This window comes from Silurus meridionalis, chromosome 9, assembly GCF_014805685.1.
Source record: "Silurus meridionalis isolate SWU-2019-XX chromosome 9, ASM1480568v1, whole genome shotgun sequence".
NCBI lineage: Eukaryota > Metazoa > Chordata > Actinopteri > Siluriformes > Siluridae > Silurus > Silurus meridionalis.
In genome coordinates, this window is record NC_060892.1 from 1,690,690 (window position 1) to 1,712,943 (window position 22,254).

General features: G+C 42.9%; 1 protein-coding gene across 3 annotated transcripts; it reads right to left on the reverse strand.

Moving 5' to 3' along the window:
• Positions 1–1,732: 1,732 nt before the first annotated feature.
• zbtb7a (zinc finger and BTB domain containing 7a) lies at positions 1,733–21,489 on the reverse strand. 3 transcript variants are annotated; one of them, XM_046856782.1, is made up of 4 exons: positions 21,286–21,489; positions 13,476–13,982; positions 12,131–12,960; positions 1,733–8,399 (listed from the first exon to the last, which is right to left on the reverse strand). In XM_046856782.1, the coding sequence occupies exons 2-4, from the start codon at positions 13,902–13,904 to the stop codon at positions 7,928–7,930; spliced, it is 1,731 nt and encodes a 576-aa protein (XP_046712738.1). In that variant the 5' UTR covers positions 13,905–13,982; positions 21,286–21,489; the 3' UTR covers positions 1,733–7,927. The 3 variants fall into 3 exon arrangements, with proteins under 3 accessions (XP_046712738.1, XP_046712739.1, XP_046712740.1); XM_046856783.1 differs by lacking the exon at positions 21,286–21,489 and adding an exon at positions 20,161–20,350; XM_046856784.1 differs by lacking the exon at positions 21,286–21,489 and adding an exon at positions 19,962–20,085.
• Positions 21,490–22,254: the final 765 nt, after the last annotated feature.

Sequence of the window (22,254 nt, forward strand, 5' to 3'; positions counted from 1 at the left end):
TGCAAAAGACTTAAGAGTCATTATGAGTTCTTAATATCCTTCCTGGTAGCTTGAGCCAATCTGGGCATTTTCCTCATTTCTTACATTCTAGAGACGTGTGAAATTCTGCAGATCAGCATCCCACATGGTACCAATAAACCACGGTGTTTGAGGTGAGCACTAATGGAACACCTGAATCTACACGATTTCTGTACACATGCGATTCTTCCCCAAACTGTTGCCACAAAGCTGGAGGGATGCACATGTACAGGATGCTACTGGATGCAGAAGCATGAGATTTTATCCTACACTTCAACTAGAAGATCCAAACCTGTTCCAGCATGGCAATGCCTCTGTGCACAAAGCCAGCTCCATGAAGATCTGCTTTATATGGGTTGGTGTGGAAGATCTCCTGCTATAGGTCTCTAAACCTATTGAACATGATGAATGTAAACGCTGACTGCACCCCAGGAACCTCCTCACTTTCTCAGTCCTATGTCTGAATGAATCTCCATATAATCTAGTGGAACATCTTCCCAGAAGAGTGGAAGATATTATAATGTGGAATGTGATGGTCAAGTGTCCTCAAGCTTTTTTTTTCCATATATATATACAGTACAGACCAAAAGTTTGGACACACCTTCTCATTCAAAGAGTTTTCTTTATTTTCATGACTATGAAAATTGTAGATTCACACTGAAGGCATCAAAACTATGAATTAACACATGTGGAATTATATATGGAATTATATACATAACAAAAAAGTGTGAAACAACTGAAAAATGTCATATTCTAGGTTCTTCAAAGTAGCCACCTTTTGCTTTGATTACTGCTTTGCACACTCTTGGCATTCTCTTGATGAGCTTCAAGAGGTAGTCACCTGAAATGGTCTTCCAACAGTCTTGAAGGAGTTCCCCGAGAGATGCTTGGCACTTGTTGGCCCTTTTGCCTTCACTCTGCGGTCCAGCTCACCCCTAAACCATCTCGACTGGGTTCAGGTCCGGTGACTGTGGAGGCCAGGTCATCTGGCGCAGCACCCCATCACTCTCCTTCTTGGTCAAATAGCCCTTGATGCCTTCAGTGTGAATCTACAATTTTCATAGTCATGAAAATAAAGAAAACTCTTTGAATGAGAAGGTGTGTCCAAACTTTTGGTCTGTACTGTATATATATATATATATATATATATATATAGAGAGAGAGAGAGAGAGAGAGAGAGAGAGAGAGAGAGAGAGAGATAAAGAGCATCTCCATAAAATATACTGAGACAGAAAACGTAAAAGTTTTCTTTTTTTTTCTTTTTTAATAGAAAGATCTTATTTCTTAAACCAGGACACCAGACATTTTTTTGGATATATTTCATAAAAATAAATGAAACGAAACGAACAAACAAAAAAAAATACAAAAAAAAGAAAACCCAACAGAATAAAATGGAACCAAAAACCAGAAAAAAATGGAATTACATGATTTAGACGATGCACATTTAGTGGTCTCATATACAATACAAATTCTTTTCATCGGCAAAAGTGCAAATTCTCCCAAACTCGCCCGTCCCTCCGTAGCTTCAACAGACAATTTAAAGGAATAGGACTTAATTTAAGCTGAAAATAAGGACAGGATTGCTACCGTCCAAGCCTGAGATACTGGGAAATATCCTGCCGCCCCAAAAATGAACTGTTAGAATGTGCCCTAATGCTCGTATCAGGGTTTGATGCTATTGCTGAAATGACTTTTTCTATAGTTCATGTATCTGCATGTTAAAGAATTATGTACACTAGATATATTCTCTGTGAGCTACTTGTCAAAAATATGATATATATATATTTATAATATTTTTTTGTCCCTCTAACCACTGAAGTGATTGAAATCTACTATAGTGTGCTTATATAAACTACCATCGGAGTAGGAAAATAAAGAGAGGTCATACAGGTCATACGTGGCCTCATATGTGCATGGAGGATTGACACTGTAATGTTAAGATGAGTATGTGCAACTAGACCCTGGATGGGTTCGAGGGGGACCGAGGCCACCACAGTACCTTTTTGAAACCTGTGAATTCTGCCAAAGTCTCAGAAAGCAGGTCCGGTTTGCCTTCGTATTTTTTTTTTGTTGTTTTTTTTTAAAGAATGTTTTGTTCCTGTGTCTGTCTGAGAGATGCGTGTGGTCGAGTGGGGCGGCAGTTGGAAAGGACTTCAACCCAAATATTAGTACGTTCAAGTTTTTCTTTACATGTAGTTTTTTTTTTTTTTTCGCATTTAAATAAATCATCATATCCACATTGATATATATATATATATATATATATATATATATATATATATATATATATATATATATAAAAATAAAAGACATGAACATGAGTAGAAGAAAACAGCAACGATAACAGTAAAAACGGGAGAAAGCACGTGCAAGTGCTCTTTTTTTTGTTACAATCGACAACCAGGAAACCTCTTCTCGAAGCCCACCTTCGCTGCCTATCCGTTAATCTCAGAACTAAAGGAAGGCCGAGGGCAAAAAACACGTCACTTCGCCGTCGATAAAACCGAACTGTGTTTACTGTCCTGTTGGTGGGGGGGGGGATTTTTGTAGTCACGGAATGCAACCTGGATTTCATTGGTGGCTTCAAAAGACAAAAAAAAAAGTCTCTCTGACACAAACTACTCTTTCTACTGTGGATATTGCGTGGCCCAGAGACTGGAATGTCGCCAGCTCGTACTGTAAACTCAGGGAAAAGACCAAGGTGCAGTTTGATTATTCCATCTTCAAGCAAAACTCTCCGATTTTCTTTCGGCCCGAGAACCTTCGAACGCTCACGGTAGGCGAGTGATGACGGGGGACTACGGGTGGCTGCATAGGTTTTGTTTTGTACACAAAAATCTCGACAGGAACACAAACTTTGTAATAAAGCTTCGATTAGATGCAAGGCAAACGAAATAACGTTGGGGTTGGTATCAAACCAATGATCTGCAGTGTTTTTCAACCTGAGAAACAATTGACTTAAAAAATAGATGATTACCCTTAATCTCCCACAACAGTGACTTGTGTTCTACCACGTGCACACACACACACACACACACACACACACACACACACACACACACACACACACACAAGCACTGCTGCTCATTTCAATGACCAGTAAAACACCTCAAACATCTGTTACACGATCAGAGAGGCAGCATTCACTCGTTCCTGAACATAACGACATGTTTGTAATAAAAAAAAACGCTCCTCAACCTCCAGGTTCTGTGCAAACCACCCGTTCCAACACCCACAAAGGACCCCTAGTGCAAAGCGCCTGTAAGCAACAGACCGCAGTCTCTCCGTGGACGTGCCGAATCACATCGCGAGTCTCTCTACAGCTTGCAGATACCTAGTCGGAAAATCAAGCCTCGGCCTGCTGAGTCATCAGTTTTTCAACCTCTCGCTACGTTTCGTTTCTTTGATTGGAACAGTAATCACCGTAAACACATCGCATGTGTTATTTATTTAATGCTTATCAAGAATCAAGAATAAATAAAACAAAGAGAAATGAATATTTGGATATTACAAGCGATACGTTTCTTTTAAAGAGAGATCCCGTCTCAGTGTAGCGTCTATCCAAGGAGTCGTAAAAGGGAGCTGAGAAATCGACCTTCTGCCACATGAAGAGGAGCGAAGAACAGAGCTGCTTTTTTTTTACTACAACTGGGCCATATGGCGGAAATGCATATAAACATATAAAATCTCACTCTGTATATAATCTCAATCAGCACGTCGATATTGTGTGACAGTGGAATCGATCAGCGTTATAAAAAGTACTGACGATCCCTGAGAAATCTCGTAAATACGGACTTGTACACGATGCCACTGATAGTTTTTTTTGTATTGCCTTATTGCCCAGCCGCACTTTTCACAAACACCAACAAGCCCAATATCTTCCCATGTTAAGGCACATTCTAGTCCTCTCCAGCTTCCTGTCAGGTTTATACCCAGCCTCCTTGTAGACTCCTTGTGGACCCTTTTTATAGAATATTGTTTACGCCCCAGACAAGGCCAGTGAGCTGCTATGAACCTACAGATGTGTCATTACTTCTTCAGACAAGATATCGTGATATCTGTATTTTTTTTTATCGTTTCCATCAGGTTTTGCGATTAAGTGAAGACAATTTCCATTTCGTGTCGTGTGTTGTGCTGACGTGTGCTTTGGATTTTTAAACCGAGTCATGTTGCTCAATAATGTTGCTGTTATTTGGAAATTTTATCTGATGCAATCAGTAGATTAAGTAAGAAAGTGACGAGCTTATTCAGATATTAGTTCAAATTTTTCAAGTAATCCAGGTTCCTTTGCTTACTTTGGATTTATAATGATTAGGAATAATAATAATTACAGAAAGGTAAGGGGATGTGAAGCAGGCGTAAATTAGGCTCCATTTCCATTTGGCAGAGGACCCTTATATATTATTTATACACCTGAGCAGGTAAGGGTTAAGGGCCTCGCTCAGGGTCCCAGCAGCGCCATCTTGGTGGTGTGGGACTCGAACTCATGACCTTCCGATCATTAATCCGCCTTAACCACCGAGCTGGCGCTTCCTTCCCCCTGTGATGGAAGCTCTGCGTTCATGGAAACTCAAAGGCCTTGCCGAGTGAACTAGTCCTCAATTAAGGACTTTTAGTGCAAAAAAAAATTCTTGCTGTTTCAGCTATAAGCACCACATCCAGTGCTATCAGGCTACAGGTAACCCCACCCGGATCGTCCGTCCCATTTCCACGCCGCAGGTTTTAAACCCCGTAACCTCGTCCCTCCCCTTTATACACACGTCAAATCATACAACTTAAAGGTAAGTGTCGCAACAAACCCTTGCAGGGTAACAAGAAAGAGTTCATTAAGTAAACAGGCAGCAACAGATCACAACAAAAAAGTAGAGTAAAAACAATAAGACAGAACTCAAGTACAATTTCTTTTTCTCGATGATTTCTACTCGATTCTCTTACAGGTTTAGGGCTGTGGCTTTTTATCTCACGCACCACACTTCACTCTGCTCTACGGTTTGACCAACACACAGAATGTTTTAGAGTTAAAATTCATATACAGCCAGAAGCCGAGCTCCCGATAATCAACCCAAAGTGCAAAAAAAAAAAGAATTCTGGACATGGGTCAGGACCCGGGACAAACGAAGCTCACTCCAGAGCGAGGACCGTTTAAGGGTGCGGTCCTGCAATACCAAAACACGTCCCTTTCATTACAAACCCTAGATGGTTTGTCAGTGAGTGAAAAATTGGAGTTACAAAAGGAAGTCTGTTCTCAGCACATAATGATATAAACCAAAGTAATGAACTGGTCAACTGTCTAAACAGAATAAGAGTATTATGAATTACTGGAAGACCCCTGCAGACACGCAGGCACCCCAACACACACTCTTACACACACTCTCACACACACACAAGCGTATAGCCACCCCCTCAATATCCCTTATTAAGACAAAGGAAAAAATATCTACATCGAACGAAAACTTCAAGTGCAATCAGATATAAGGGCAATATCTTCTTCTTGGTTTTTTTTTTAAGGGCGTCTTTTTTTCTGCTTGTTTTCTAATCAAGGTCATACACCATTTCAGAAACTCAACATGGTTACCCTGCAATACGTGACTGCAGAGATCGGATTTTGGCAGCCAGTCGTCTGAAGAAAAAAAAACAACCTAAAACCACAACGAAGAACCGAGCGAAGCGTCATGACATCGATGGGTGTCTTTCCATTTTTTTCTTAGCACATTCTCTCTTTTGTTTCAAAGTACCCGTGTATTTCGACGAAATAAAAAGTGCCCTTCTCAGTAACAAAGTGCAATCGAAAACCTGCCGCTCCCGTTAAGGTGCAAAGGACTGAAAGTTTGGGCGAAAGCCCATGGCGGCCTGGGTGATGATATCCGTCTCGGGAGGAGGGGACCCTCTTTACGCCACTGATACCAGCAATCACACCAAGATTTTCCTCTGTTTTCTCCAAACTCCTCTTTGAGGTCTGTAAAGTCCATCAAGCACTTTTGGAATAACAAGATTCATCTACGTTGACCAGAACTGCAGTCACGATACCAGATTTTGGAGTGAAGCGTGTGTTTTGATTTCGAGTCCACAACCCTGACGTGCTGACGTCTCCCAGCCCCGGGGATTGAATCACGTGGCTTAGGATGTGTCCAATAGACAGAGACAAGTTGCGGAAATCAAGAAAATAAATGAAAAGTCGAACCCTTCCACCTTCCACCCCAAACAAGTATTTATTGCTTATCTCGTCTCCCCGGTTGTCCCATGGATTCGTGGTCCCTTGGGCAGAATGTGGAACTTTGCATCTCTCTCTCTCTCTTTCTCTCTTTTAAATAGGAATCTCTCTCTTTCTTTTGTTCTTTCTTTCTTTCTCTAATGGGATGAAATCTTTAGTAAAGCTGTGCAAATGCATAAAAGGTGCTCATCTCTTTTTTTCCGTCCTTCCAATGCATGAAAAGAGAAAACATTCCCAGCCTTTGTGCACTCGCTATCTGGAAAAAAGCGCCCCCTCTCTCTTCTCTCTCTCTTTCTGTCTTTTTCTCTGTCTCTTAATTTCGCTAAGCTGGCAAACTACACCATGGAAGATTCCCTCAACATCTTTTCTCTCTCTCTCTCTCTCTCTCTCTCTCTCTCTCTCTCTCACACACACACACACACACATAAATGCAGATGTTTTGTTTTTTTTGGAAGGAACATGCCAGTTCCATCAAGTGCTAAGTTCAGGACCAAAACGGGTTCCTCGATTAAATGTTCTCATACATTCAAACAGCCTTCCACCCTTTAGTAGCTTCCCCTTAGGAAATTTCCTGGAGCGAAGCTGAAGGAAGATAAAACCCTAACAATCTGTAATAAACCTTTTATAAAGGGACCGATATCATTATTACCTAATATATACACACACACACACACACACACACACACATAAACAATGTAAAGTGTCAAGTACCCAAAACAGCCAATTCAAACGAAAACATCGACGACGACAAACTATAAGACGGAAAGGAAAGAAAAAGAGCCCAAGAATTCTAAAAAGAGGAAAAAGTAAAAAAAAATAATAATAATGCAGGCTTCTGTAAAAAGAGAGGTAAAAGATTCAACGTGGTTTTGCTTAGAGGCAAACTGATGACGGTAGTGCTTCAGAAACACGGAAACCTCATCCCAGGATCCTCTTCCTCCCATGGCCTTAATGTGATTTCACTCGAAATGTTACCCTTTTATAAAGATATAACCATAACCGTGTTATTGTTATTATTATTTTTTCTTTTAGAGAGAGAGAAAGTAACACTTAAAACCAAACCCCTGTCTGATTCTTTCTGGAACGTGTAGAAACAAGGTGCTGCGTCGGAATTGCATAATATATTGCCGTATGGATGTGAGACGAGAGAACCTTTTCTTTTACGGTATATGTACATATTTTTCACTGCATTAGGGAAGGAAAAAAACGAGAGAAAGGTTCATTTTTGTTGCTTCTCACACGTCTTGGATCGCACTTTGTTTACCTGTCGCATTAGCAGCCGTGGTCAGCCAGGTGTTTGACACCTCACTTGTTTAAGACAAAGCCCTGTGGACCCAACCCAGAGATGAGGAACCTGTTTTGAACTGCATAGTAGCTCCATTGTCTCGTATGCATATTGACAAGCGATTAAGAACAGAAATCACAAAAAGGGAACACCCAGAAAGACAGAGACCGCACAGGTGAGTGATGTCAAGTGCTCTTCGCTGTTTCAACAGGCTGTAACTGTGGCTTCAGGTCCCTGAATGTTAAAAAAAAAGAAAAAAATACGCAGAAAAATGTGAAATGAAAAGATTAGATTTTTTTGGGACACCCTGATTTGGTTTTTAAAGAGAAGCATGGAGTTGTAGCTTTTTTTTTTTTTTTGTTGATTTTTTTTTTCTGATTTCTGTGCAACACCAGCACCAGCAGTGTGTATTTTTATGGCATTGTGGCGTCTCTTTGCCTTGCGCTCGCATCTCCTCTAGCGCCTCTGTCAGCCTTCGGGCTGTGTGTGCGGCTCTCTGGAGCTTGTTCCATAACAACCATGCTCATGCCCCCTTCCTCCTCCTCGTCATCCTCGTCCTCCGGATGCAGTTGGCCCCTGGTAGATCTCGGCCCCCCTCCGGTCGCGTCCAGAGGGGCTTCGAGCACGTCGGGTTCTCGTACACGAGGTTTGCGTCCGCGGCGAGACGGGATGCCGTTGCAGCCGTCCTTCTTCAAGTGGCGGTGGAGATGGTCCGAGCGTACAAAGGTCTTAAAGCAGCTGGAGCACTGATAGGGGCGCAAACCCGTGTGTACACGCATGTGATTCTTCAGGTCGTAGTTGTGAGCGAAGGCGGCGCCACACTGCGTGCACAGGTAAGGCTTCTCTCCTGTATGCTTGCGCATGTGAACCTTGAGCTTGTCCTGTCTGGAGGAAAAAAAAAAGGATGTAAATAACAACAAACTTTACAAACTTATACATTCTTTATAAATGCTAAAAAATAGTTAAAAGTGCTCCATAAAATAAAAAATAAATTCTAAATATTATTGATAGGATGATTTCATATCAAAAATGTATATTGTGATAGAATAAAGAATGAAAATGTTTTTTTTTTTTTATTATAAAACCAGGACTTTTCCTATTACATTTATATTTGAGATTATTATTTTCATTACTTTTTTCATTACTGATAATTAAACCTCCAGAATAATTAAAGTTACCAGTCAATTATTATTAGAATTTTAATAACAACAGATAATCTTTAATTATAGTTAATGGTAGCTTCAAATACCTAACACTAAAACCACACACACACACACACACACACACACACACACACTTGGTACGTCCCACCATAATGAAGGACGTGTCCTCTGTGCAATTACAGCAGGAGGAACCTTGGACACTGTTTAACTTGGTGGAATTGATTGTGTTATGAGTTTGTCTTGAATAAATATATGAATATATAAATATGTTTGTTTCTTTTTAATAATAAGTATTTATTAAAAAAATGATAATAATAACCAATACCCTTTTTTTTTATATGGAATCTTTTTTAGAAAAACGCAGGTTTGGTTGTTGATCTTGCAACATATGTTTGCTCCCGGGAGGCAGCAGGTCATCTGAGGACGAGAGCCATAAAGCGCAAATTTTTATCTCTGATTTCTATGTGAGGCAATGAGGAGGTGCTCAGTGTTCACCATTCAAGCCTTAAATCTGCAGTTCGACAAACGGTTGATATTTTATCGGCGTAGTAAAACAGGCAGATTTACAGGGGCTGATATGAGATTAAACCAGTCAGAAAAGATCAGAAATCAAGGCTGTATATATATATATATATATATATATATATATATATATATATATATACACACACACAAACACACACACACCAATATACATTACATACATGTCCAATTTAGTTTACATTATATGGACAAAACCATTTTTAGTCTCCACATTTAGTCTTGGAAGATGTTTAATAGATTCTGAATTGTGGTGGTTGGTAGAGTTTCATTCGAAAGTAAAATCAGGTACTGATGTAGGTGAGGAGAGATGAGAAGGTCTGGGGTGCAGTTAACGTTCTCTAGCAGGAGATCTTTCACTCCAAACCATCTTCATGCACAGGTGCAGCGTCATGCTGGTTTGAGTCTCCCAGTTCAAGAAAAGCAAAAATTTCTCTCCTGCATCCCACTTTGTCCACAGTCAGGTGTTCCAATACTTTTGTCCGTATAGTTGTTGTAACCTGAGACGGCTCGCGTCGTCGGAAATTTCCGGATTGAATCAAGAATATTTGAAGAAGCCGCAGTTTCTATCGTTCAGGTTGTGACACGTTGAGAAGTGAGGCAGATTCCCACCACGAACGGTGCTGTGTCGTGAGATCAAGTGCAAGGACTCACGTCTGCACACACTTCACCCATACGCCCCCTCCTCTTTGTTTCTGACCAGGGAAGAGTACAGCTAAATAAACTATTGGGGCTGGCCAGCCCGGAACTGTGGAGGCTTACTGTACAAACACACACACAGACACGCACACACACACACACTCCTGTGTATATAAACACAACCACACAGGCCTATAGTCAAACACAAACATATACAAAACCACACAATAACACATTCGCACACACATCGGCGTATTTAAAACACACACACACACACACACACGGTGTTGCCCTGAAACCTATAAACACGTGTATTCCTACCGTCTAAATCTTACACGTATGCAAACTCATCGTAACCTACATACTGGCACGCACAGGGAGACGCCATACAAACCCACAGGACAGCGTAATAAAGTGGCGTGCTGAAGCAACTAAATTATTTAAAGGTCAAGATTGATTTATTACAGAGTGACGGAGAACCCGTGATCAAACGGCATCAGGAATACACCCCCTTCCCATCTCCTGCTGCATCAAACCCAACACAGCCAACAGACCCCCCGGATATTACTCAACACCGCATCTATTTCCAAGGTCCCCTCATTAATTCATTATAGGGACGGTTTTATGACTGAACCCCACACCCTCGGGTAACAGTGCACGCCATGTTAGCAGCTCAGTAAAAAAAAAGGGTCATGTGTACAGGGGGCAAAAATCAACATAACACTCAAGATCACAGGTTCAAAAAGTCGCTGGCATAGATATGGCACCAATCTATGATTCCATTCAATATTGACATGCAGCGCTTTATAGCGGCCTCAACTCAGATAAGACGCAACACAGCCATGCCAACTCAGCCCACTTTTTATTGGATCCCCTTGTTAAAATTCCGGGACTTTGTCATGCAGGCTGCCTATCCCTATAAAAGATGGCTTTATAGCCGTTTGCCCCCTGACCAGAATACAGATCTACCCACTTCCTTGTTTTTTTTACCATTTGCAAGAAAGGGGTAGTGACAAGATTTGGGAATTTTATAGGATTTTTCTAAAGAGAAATACATTCAAATCGGGTCAAAAGATCACTGATAGTATCTCAATATAAATATACTAAGAAATTGGAGTATAATGAAAACTCGCCTTGTGATGCCCATATGGAATCCAGGCTACGGATATTAAACTGGACACCGCAAACTTCTTGTAGATGTATATAAGAATAAAATACTGTCCTGGCCATAGATTAAGACAACCAAACAAAGGTTTTGTGACACCTGACCATAAGATGTGCTTTTAGAACATTCCATTACACAGTTAGTCTCAATTTACTCTCATAATCACATCCACTCTTCTGGGAAGATGTTCCACTAGATTTTGTGGGGATTGATTCAGCCACAAGGGTGTAGTAAAGTCAACCAGTCAAATCTATAGAAGGAGATCTTCTACTCCAACCCATAAAAAGTCAAAACTCATGGAGCTGACTTTCTGCACCGGGGCATTGTCATGCGGGAACAGGTTTGGGTCTCCGAAATTCAAGAGAAAATGTTATTCTCGTGCATCCAAATTACTTCCTATATAATTGCGTGCCAAATTCGTGGTAGCCATTTGGAGAAGAACCAAAACCAGGTGTCCCAATACTTTTTTGTCCATTTGGTGTATGTGCTTGATGAGGTTGAAAAATACAGAGCGAGGAATCAGACTCTTTTTCAGACCATTCAGGGTCATAAGTCATTTCTTGTTGTCTGTTTCCTTTTTAATTCACCCCACAGAGCATAAAACGGTTTCATAGAATTGGGAAAACAAAAACCAATGATTATCTGGAATTCTTTTTTTTATTTTTAGATGGAAAAAAGACCTGGAATAGAGCTTAGAAACATCACAAACCCTTCCACAATTCTTCTTTTTCGTTACCACAAACCCACCTTGAGTGTATGTTGTGTAAAAAAGCTCTATTCTGACCATAGAGCTGATTCCAGTCACAGTGTCCGTAGTGTTTAACAAACTGCAGGGACTCAGGTTTGTGTTTTTTTTTTTCTTCTGGCACACCTTACAGATGGTGTCTTACTATAGATTCCGAGACACTTTTCTTCAAGTTTCCCAATAACCCAGGGCCCCTGTGTAGCCCTGTATTTGTACCCCAAATGTACCTTTCTATATTATTATACATTGGTAAACAATTTTGACATATTTTACAAACCCCCTATTTCCAAAACACACGCCTTTGAAAAACAGAAGAAATCGAAGCCGTAACTCTTACTGTCAAATGAAATGTACTTCAGCTCACCTGGTGAAGCGCACTTTGCAGATGGCACACTCGTAGGGCTTCTCTCCAGTGTGCGTGCGGATGTGGCGGGGTAGTTTGCCAGCACCCTGGATGACCTTGGAGCAAATAGGACACTTCTGAAAGGCTTTGGAGCGCATTTTTCTTTCACCGCCAGCGTTGCCTGTGCTAGATTGGCCTCCAGTGCCTCTACCTTCTCCACCTCGCATTGAGGCCCAGAGTGGAACGGCTGTTTCCTCGCGCTGCACACTGTTAAAGTACTTCAAGTAAAACTCCACGTCAGGCTCGTCTCCGTCAGCGCCCTCGTGTTCAGCCCCATCTGGCCTCTCCTTCTGCCGCTCTATAGAGTCCATCATCTGCTGCAGAAGAGCGCTGGCGGGTCCACGCTCTACTTCGCGCTCCGTTTCTGCTTCCCTCTCTGCCTTGGGCTCGGATTGATGGAGGTAGAAGTGTCCATTCTGTGATGATGGGGCATAGAAGTGCGAGAGCGCTTCAGTGCCATTCCCTCGAGTCCAGATCAGTACCTCCTTTGTGTCCTGTGGCTCATCTGGATCATCTTCTGGGTCTGGTGGAGGGTGCATCGCCAGCCCTGGGCCTGGGGGAGGAAAGTAGTTAGACGGCGTGCCATTGCTGTCAGCGCCGTTGCGATGGCTAAAGTGCAGGTGTGCGGGCATGTCCCTGAGCTCTGGCGTACTGCAGCTGCTGCTCCAGTGAGCCCCTCGCTGGAAGAATTCCAGGAACTCGCGAGCGCGTAGCCGGTTGCCCTGCTCTCGGCTGTTTCGCCCACACTCTCCGACCTCTTCCAGCTCATCCTCTCTTCTCTCGCTGCCCGTCTGAAAACAGAAAGCGGGGCTGTAAATTGATGCTTAATAATAGGCATGTTATAAAGTACCGACTTAAAAAGACATGTACGCCCTACTGTCTCCCAAAGAGCCTGTCATTGATGTAAACACCAGAAAGGCACAGGGTCAGCCATGATACAGCGCCCCTGGGGTACAGAGGGTCAAGGGCCTTGCTCAAGGGCAACAAGAGTGGCAGCTTGGGGACACCTGGGTTTAAACCCCTGACCTTCCAATCAGTAACCCAGAGCCTTAATGACTGAGCTACAACTTCTCTATAGAACATCATATAGTCATGCATTTCCCCTCTTGGGCAGCTTTTTTCTTTTCCAAATAATCCTCAAATTATTTACTATACTTCAACCTAAAAAAATTCAACTAAACCAAAACATGTATATATTGTGCACCTTAAAAAACAAATTTTAGGTCTCTGTTATATGAAGTTATTATGGATGGTCTACAATCTATCATCAATATCAACACTTCCATCAGAAAAATGATTGACCCACCGGAAGGGAGAGCACTTTGGTGTCGAGCAGGTGTGTGCAGATTTCTTGGACGGGTGAGATCTCGAGCAGACGGGCGGCGCTCAGGATGTCGGCTACACTGCTACGGCTGACGGTGAGTGTGGATGAGTAGGCGAAGTCCAGCAGTGCAGCGAGCGCCTCGGCACGCACAAAGTCCAGCGCGTAAACACTCTGCCGCTCTGCAGCCAGGCCTGAGGTAAAGAGTTTGTGGAAATAAGAGCTGCAGGAGGCAAGAACTGAGCGGTGGGCGGGGAACTCGCGCTCCTGCACCACCAGCAGCACGTCACACAGCAGGCCGCTGAGCCGCTGCCGGTTCAAGCCTTCCAGCAGGTCGGCGCTGTGCTCAGGAAAGGGGATGCCCACTGGACCCTCCTCTGCCTCACACGCCCGCCCGCCGGCCCCCGACGACATCTTCCACCAGCCTGCCGTCGAGCCGCCAATCGCAGCCGCCGCCCGGGTCTCCGTCCTGCCGTCTGTCCGTCTGCCTGTCTGTGGACGAACATATGATAGAAAATCATCTGTCTGCGATGAGGTTTTATAGATACATGATATAAACTCAACCTTTGTAAAGCATGTCGTCATGGAGTTTGCTTTGTGCACAGGGGCATTGTCAGGGGAAAATGTAATGCTAACACATACAAAGACATCCTATAAAATTGTGTGCTGTCATATAGTGCAGTCTTATCTGTTATCAAGGGTCAACTGTCGACAGGATGTTAGAAAAGTGTAAGAATAGACTGGTCAGTTGTCTGTAACTGCTGGCCCAAACTGATTAACCATTTAAGATGTTTGCCATATATGTAATTGTTTTTTTGTGAACAAAACAAAAAACGGATTAAAAAAAATACATATTGAGACTAGTATAAGAATTAGACTAATCTCTAATAGGTCAGCAACACCTCTAAAGTCTATTGAGATAGCATCATGCAAATTCTCAGAATGGAGTAACTGCAGTTTCTTGTTCCTCTTCTACTGACAGTTTTTCTTACTTCAGACCTGTTTCTTTCTAGAATCTCACTTCCTTTTTGAGGCAAAACAGCCTTTCAGTTATTATCGTCAAGTTTCCAAGGCAAATGTGGCACAGACAAAGAGAAACGAGCACACTGAGGACTAATGGTCAGTTCTTAATTGTACGCATCAAGTCCAAAGACTAATTACTGAAATTAGCATGTGCAGTTCGATACAATAAAAAAAGTAAAATAGCATAATTATTATTTTTACTAAAATATTTTAGTTAAATCACAGTATTGGCGATGCACAAGTATAAAGAAATTTACTGTATTTAAGTTGCAGTGGGTAAAATGTTTAGATCGAAATAATGTTTGTGAACGTAAACAGTATATGACCTTTGTTTTATTAGCACGCAATAATCTGCAGTTAATATGTTATAACTCGTATATTGCGCTCCAACATGATGTGCGATGTGATGTGTAACACTACGTGATTTCAAAGTTGACTGTAATGACTTTTGGGTCTTTTACGACAATCATAGCTGGGTGAGAGAGAGCGGTAGATTTGCTTTCTTTAAAGGCAGTGGGAGAAGACATTAGAAGAAAAGAGAAGTGAGTAGGTTGAGGGCAGAGTGGCGCCCAGTACAAAACTGTGCAGCTTGTGCATTCAGTAGTGCACACAGAGGGCGGGGGGACAAGGGACTGCCGAGGATAGGCCAAAGTGGAAAAAACACACTAGAGGAGGAGTAGGACACATGCACGGCTGTAAAGGAACGGTATTAAATAGGGAGGTTGTCAATCCGGTCTGAGCCGGTTACCCCACCCTGCTCTGTGTGCCAAGTTTCAGGAAAGGCCTGTCCCCTTGCTCACGTGTTGAGGGGGAGATTAAAATGATCAAATGTAGCCTGGCTAGGAGGAACATGAGGGAGGTGGAGAGGGGTTTTGCAAGGTAACCCTCCTTGATTTGCTGTTCAAATGCACACAAACGAACACCAAGCCCCTCCTCCATCTGGCACAGCAACCCAGCAGGGGGTGAGGCTGGTGGGGGATTATTCTCTATAGGAGCAGCGCATTCAAAAGAAATTCCTGCTCAACCTGAGCACCCCGCCCTCTGCTTTCCACATGCCCTCTTGAAAAAAAAAAAAAACAACTCACCTGGCACAATGTCATCGCATTGCAGAGGTCACGCTTAGGTAAAGCACAACCCTAACGCTTTAAACAAACCTGTCCGCTCAGCTTGTTTCATTTTGGCCCACGTTTCGCGCCACGCGGTATGAATTCTTTTTTTCACGTCATTATTATATATATATATCATTTTATTTTGAATGATTATAAATCACAATCTAGGACACGTATGCTTGTGCGGTGCATGCAATTCTATATAGAGCACCTTAGGGATGCCCTTCTAATAATAGATACACTCTATTAGTTACATTCTTACATCCTGACTGGTTCAAGTATTTCTTCTTTAGCTGTGACACACTGATGCGCACCTGCATGACTCCTCTGCTTGCTTGTAGTTTTCTCGTTAAGTCCTGATAAAGCCTGGCTGACCGACGCTCATTTCACTATCTCTCAAATACCTTATTTGAATAGACTAGGGTAAAGACCAGGCGAAAGGCTGGGAGTAACGGACAAATGCCAACGAAGTTTTACCTGGAGAGGGGAGTAATGGAGGTCAGAATGGTAAGTTGAGAAACACCAGCTAATTTCAGTAAGAGAATACCTGCTGTGTGAGAAATCAGGAATTGAAAATCAAAATAAGAGAAAGAGACAGCTTTCTGTGCTGTACACAAGGCATAAAGAGGCGTCCGAAATCTTATGTAACTTCAGCTAGGAGTTGAAAAATCAAAGTTGCTGTCCCTGTCCCAGAATAAACCCTTGAGTTGAGCTGAAAGAAAGAGGAAACACTGCAAACAAACCTGATCCTGACACCTTCTCATGGCTCCAAACATTCCTCATCATTAATTCATGGCAGCGGGTGACGGGGGCTGTGCCTTGGCCCCAGTGACACGCTTGCAGGTCTCTCAGCCAGCAGCCGCACGCTCAACCCGCCACTGCTTTGCAAGTCAAACCACAATTCGCTGCAAGTAGCCATCCCACCCCTCCTACCTTAGCCCAGGTCTTCCTGCCGTGGCCGGCGCAGAGCAGTTATCAGCATCAACTGTTGGAATATATTTGTGACCAGGTTGCTAAAAGCAAACAATCCTAATTATGTTGAGTATAAACCTGTGCATTCATTTGGTAGTTCTTATACAAAGTGTTCTTGTGTCAGTAAGCTTGTGTGAAATAATTTACATTAAAAAAAGTATGCATTGTTTGTTCATACAATAACATATAATCAAACACGTATTACATTTTTCTTACACTGACTTCTTTTCTGAATGTTCTTAGATATAAATCTTGTGAAGGATGAGATCTAGACAAAACTATTGAATGTGTTCAGTGATTATTTGGTTAGTAATGCCAGATCGGATCGTATATGTAATCCACTGTATACACATAACATACCTTACATTCCAGGATCACACACTGACTTATGACATAAACACAAACTTACACTGCCGTTTGAAAACAAAGCACATTAACGGAGTTTCATTTTTTCTTCTACTTTCCACCAGTCACCTTCAGGTTGATGGAATAAAAACATAAACATCGGGGACCTTTTGTAAAAGTCCATCATACACTCCAATTCCTTAAAAGGGCTGTCGGGGGGGTCACTATACACAGGTTAGGAGTTCAAGGTCAGGACCGAAGAGATATTAGCGGATAAACGGAAATGTGAGAGACAGAGAGAGGGTGTCTAATTCCAAGAAGAACAGGATTTTGAACAAGGCCTTAATCATGAGTCACTCCTGCCAGCAGTTGTAAGGGAAGCCTGATTGGTTGTGTAGAGTGCAAGCAGGAAGTGGGCGAACGACTGATAAACTGGAGTTATGAGGTTGGGCTGCTTCATTTCAGATATGTCAGCAGCTTGCCAAAAATCCAGGCTCACAATGCCCCCTTAAAGGTAGTGGGTGAGGTCTTTTAAAAATCAACAACACACATTCTCACACACGCACACACACACACACACGTTTGAGTTGCTATGGAGGGTACTTCAGAAAACATTGCCTAACACTATATAACAATATGCTTTCATTAAAACAATTTCATTCACATCTCATATGATTTATATTTATCAGGATCTGTAGGTCCTTCACATTCCTCAGTTAGAAGAGGAATGATGAGAGGTGCTGAAATTGTGACAACATGTTTACGATTCTCCTCAGCTGGCTATTGCTTTATCGAGAGGTTATACCAAAGTGTGCAAATGTCAGACGCCCCCTCAGAGTTTGACCAAAGTTTTCCAGGCCTGATTCCCTGCATCTGGCAGCTGGCTGACTTCAGCTTTTGTGAGTCTTTTGCACACTGTGGCCAAGCTTACAGGAAACCAATGGAGAGAGACCAAACAACATGATCCCCTCACCTAAAATGGCAGAAATGTCAGAAAGCAGCTCGGCCTTTTCCAGTGCCCTTGTGTCTCCATGTCTCCATCTCTGCTGCAGAGGCCAGGCAGAATGGACGGAAGATGACTTCCTGTGTGACTCTGGCAATGGTGTAACAGAACCCACTCTGTTATCAGATGACCAGCTCTCCCAGACACTGCACTGCGCTCGTCCGCCGCCAGCCCACCACAGCTTCCACTTCCTCCTTTTTTTGCCTATGCTGAGGAGGCAAAAAAATGCACCTCCCACCCACTGCCGTTTTTTATTATCCACAGATCTCGCAACAATTACGCAAAGGTAAGTGTGTCAAGGACTCTCCTCCACTCGCCGGAGGCCGAGCTCCATAATGGCAAATGGGGGCGGGTGAGAGAATAAACTTACAGCAATCGGATTCCACATTACTGTTAAGGAAACTAAGAAGTAGGCCTTGCCCGACATGTCGACAGACCCACTGCAGATAAGGACAAGTGGAAGAAGGCCCTTTAAAGAGTGCAATGAGAGCATAATGAGATGAGTTCTCTGATTACCGATAGGGAGGTTAGCTCACTGCAGCCCATCTCCGAACATCACAGTCTCTAATTTAATCACTTTAAATATGCTTCCCAACAGCCCACCCAGCCGACTGCCCCCGAATGAAAACTACATCCAGAGCTCTGGCTGCCTGCTGGAACTGCTCAGTGGGCAAGACTTTTGTACAAATTTTCAATTCCAGTTAAATCCAATTTAGCAAATTCCTGCACTAGGACATTCACTCCACAACAGCACATAACACAATCCAAACTTCTGTGATTAAATATTATTTAGCCTTTTGTAAATATGAGGAAATAGAAATGTTATATTAATCTGCAGGCCAAATTTTCCATATAAGAGAGCTCTCACAGAACGCAGGTAAGGGGGAATGACAAGATAACAATATCTAAAACTTAGAAATATTTTGAATGCTGATATTGAGATTATCCATAAAGTTAAAATTAAATGATCCATTACATTAATTGCACACTAGACCCCAACAAATCTGTATTTCAGGTCAGAACTGATGGTATACACTTTGAAGAATCCCCTCAGCAATCCTCCATTTATTTTATATAAAAGAAAGGCAACATTAATGTTTACTTTATGGGCGGTGATCTTAGTGTTCCCAAAGGCTCACACGCTGATACACACACTCGCCAAGTTTCTCTGAAGGCCTCATAGCATTCCAAGGTGGGTGCCATGACTCAAAATGACCCCATGGCATGGCAGAGTCTCCCCATATATAAGAGTAGACTCGCTTGAAGTGGGCTTAAATATGTGTGTTATTCACACAGCAACTAAGAGACAATAAAGACAGGCCTCACCCCTGACAAGACAAGGCAACTTTTCTGTGTATTGTTCAGACACTGGGCGTCATCAGCGAATAAAAAAAATACCCCTCGCGCCCTCCCTGTACCCGCATCAGCCAAAACGAGTTAAGCCAGTATGGGTTGGAAATTATCTGCATACATCTTTGAATAAAAAAAACGGAAAGAGAAAGTGAGAAAAGGTTTCATGCACATGACACCCAAAGGAGACTGCTGACCACGCTGAAGTCATGAGACACTACCAAAAGACCCTCAATGACACACAATCACTGGGTTTGGGGTTTTGGAGGAAGGTAGATTTATCCTTGAGTTTCTTTAAAAAAAAAGCGGAAGGGGTAAAACCGATACAAGTCTGCCAACAAATGACACAAAAGTCACAAGATTAGAGGTTAAGATGTTTTGCAGCGTATTACGTATATAAGCTGAACCTTTTCGAAACAGTTTAGCAGTCCACTAGGGGTGCCACTTTTTTTCAAACATCCCAGATGTGTCTAAGTGAAGACCATGATCATTACCTAACACTGTGTAATTCATTCGTATAACTTTCCTACAGTCAACTTACTTCTGTATATAAACGTCCGTGCCAAGTTTGCAATGAGATTCATCTCGACCCTCTCGTTGACAGTATTGAATAGAAACGCAATGCCATGCAAAGTTGAAGAGAGCTGAATATAACCTCTTTGGCCATACCTTAACGCAGCAGGCCTCTGCTTTCCATCTCTACTCCATCTGCAACTGGGTCAAGTGCTTTCAGCTTAGCTAAGCCTAGTGCCCCTCTATCTATATATCTCACACTCTCGCTCTCTCTCTCTCCTAAAGATCCTACTGCTGTCCTGTCTTCTGCACTCCAAGCAGCAGAGAGAGTGAGATTGCATTAAGGAGGTCTTACCAGCCAGGCAGAAATGTGTTTCTCTCTGTGGGCCAGCTCAGTGTTTCCTGCCTGCCTGCCTCCGTGCCTGGGCAGGATTGTGTCGTGGAGTAACTGCAGTCGGCAAACTTCCGAGTGGCCCTAGTTACACAGGCAAGCCCTTGCCTGATCCCACACACACACACACACACACACACAGGCAGACACCTACTAACTCGAACTCTCCCCCTTCCTCCTCCCACCCCCAGCCCTCTTTCTTTCAGCCCACTGCTTTGGCTTCACTTCCCTCTCTACGATTGGTTTGACAGCTGCTCACTCACCACACCTCCCTACTGAGATAGGCTGCCGGCTGTTCCCTTTCCTGTATGGCCAAGGGCACGGCTGTCTGGGATGTGGAGTCCTACAGATTTTACGGACTGCTTCTAGGCCACTGCTATGGACTACAAGTCCCAAGCCGTCCACTCTTACCAACCCCACAGCTCTGAGCCCTGGTTCAACGTAAGCACTCTGAGAGCTGAATTATATGCTACGGTGTGTTGCTAGCAGGATGCCAGGTATTAAAAGTACAGAGACCAGCCATCAAGCAGAGCCAGGCTGAAGACTAAATAAAGGAAACTCATGCATGCGCCACAATTCAGTACTGTCTTAAGCAGACCTAAAGGATAGAAAAACTTATACCCTCTTGACTTGTGACTTTTGATCTACAATGAAATGATAATAATAATATCAAACAGATGCAAACAAACAATCCAGACAAGCAGAAAGCTGCAATCCATCACAGTTGATTCCATTTGACAACTTAAAACTGAAGCCTGTCACAAGCTACTTCTACCTTGCATTACAGCATTATTTTTGGTTCCTCCTTCAGAGCACTGCCTCAGGCTTTCTCTTTCGACCCCCCACCCACCCCCATAGACACACATTCAACCAAACTATGACTTTTCTAAAAAAAATTAAATAAAAATGAATTTCAGCAAACCAACAGCAATAAATCCAAGGTGAGGCAAATTAGTTTTCAGTGGCAATCCCCTTTCTACCCTTTATGCCCTCTCTCTGCCCCCTCCTTCATTCCTTTTCTTTCCTGACAACAGGCCCTGGAAGAGATGGCAGGGAAACCAGGAGGGGGAGCACAGGGGTTCAGCTCACCTGTGATGGCCGTGGTGCTGCTTTGGTGGGTTTTGCTTGTCCCTCCTCTTCTCCTCTCTGGAGCTCTCTCTCACTTGCTTTCTCCCTCTCTCTCTCTCTCTCTCTCTCTCTCTCTCTCTTTGGCTGTCCCTGCTTCTCAAAGCCTCGTATGCGCTAAAGTACAGGCAGCAGTAGATCAACTCAATTCCCTTCCTGGTTTCTGGAGGGCAAAGAGGTCCCTCCCTTTCTCTCTCTCCCTCTCTCCCTCTCTCTCTTAAAGAAACAGCATTCTCCCTTGCCCGTGTCCTCTTCACCTCTCAAGGGAATACATCAACATTATATTTCTGTGCGACAGATGGGAAACATCAGGTGAGGAGCAGGTACAAATGCCATCAAATGTCCATCAAGTCTCAAGTTTTGCAACAACATGACATTCACATCAAGTGAGCATGTGCAGGATAATCATGAACGCAACCGTCCTTTTCTTACTGGAGTGGCTTTGAATGTGTGTTATAGGCACACCCACCCATCCCACAGCCTGAGGTCATGGAGTCCCACCCCAGAAACAAGCCTTGGCACATTCCAAAACACTCAGGGTCTGCCAGCAACACCCCCCCAACTAAACACACACAAATACAGCTCTTTCACTTATGCAGTTCACAACATGCCGATTCTCAAATGGTCCCCAATAGACAGTGCTGTTCATCTCCCATCTATACCATAAGCCGGAGTTTAAAATTCGATAGATAAATACACCAGCACTTTAATTACCGAACAGAATTCATACAGGTCTATAAAAAGATATATTACATTTTCTGCCACAATTATATTAATCACCTGAAAGGACTGGACAAAGAGTTGAATTGTCCAAAAGTTGTAGGAAGGACTTATATTCCATATGGGGCTTATGGACGATGATATTAATACAGCTTGACATTGATGAAATGAGTAAGACCTGCTCCATTAGGCCAACAGTAGAATCGAGCAACT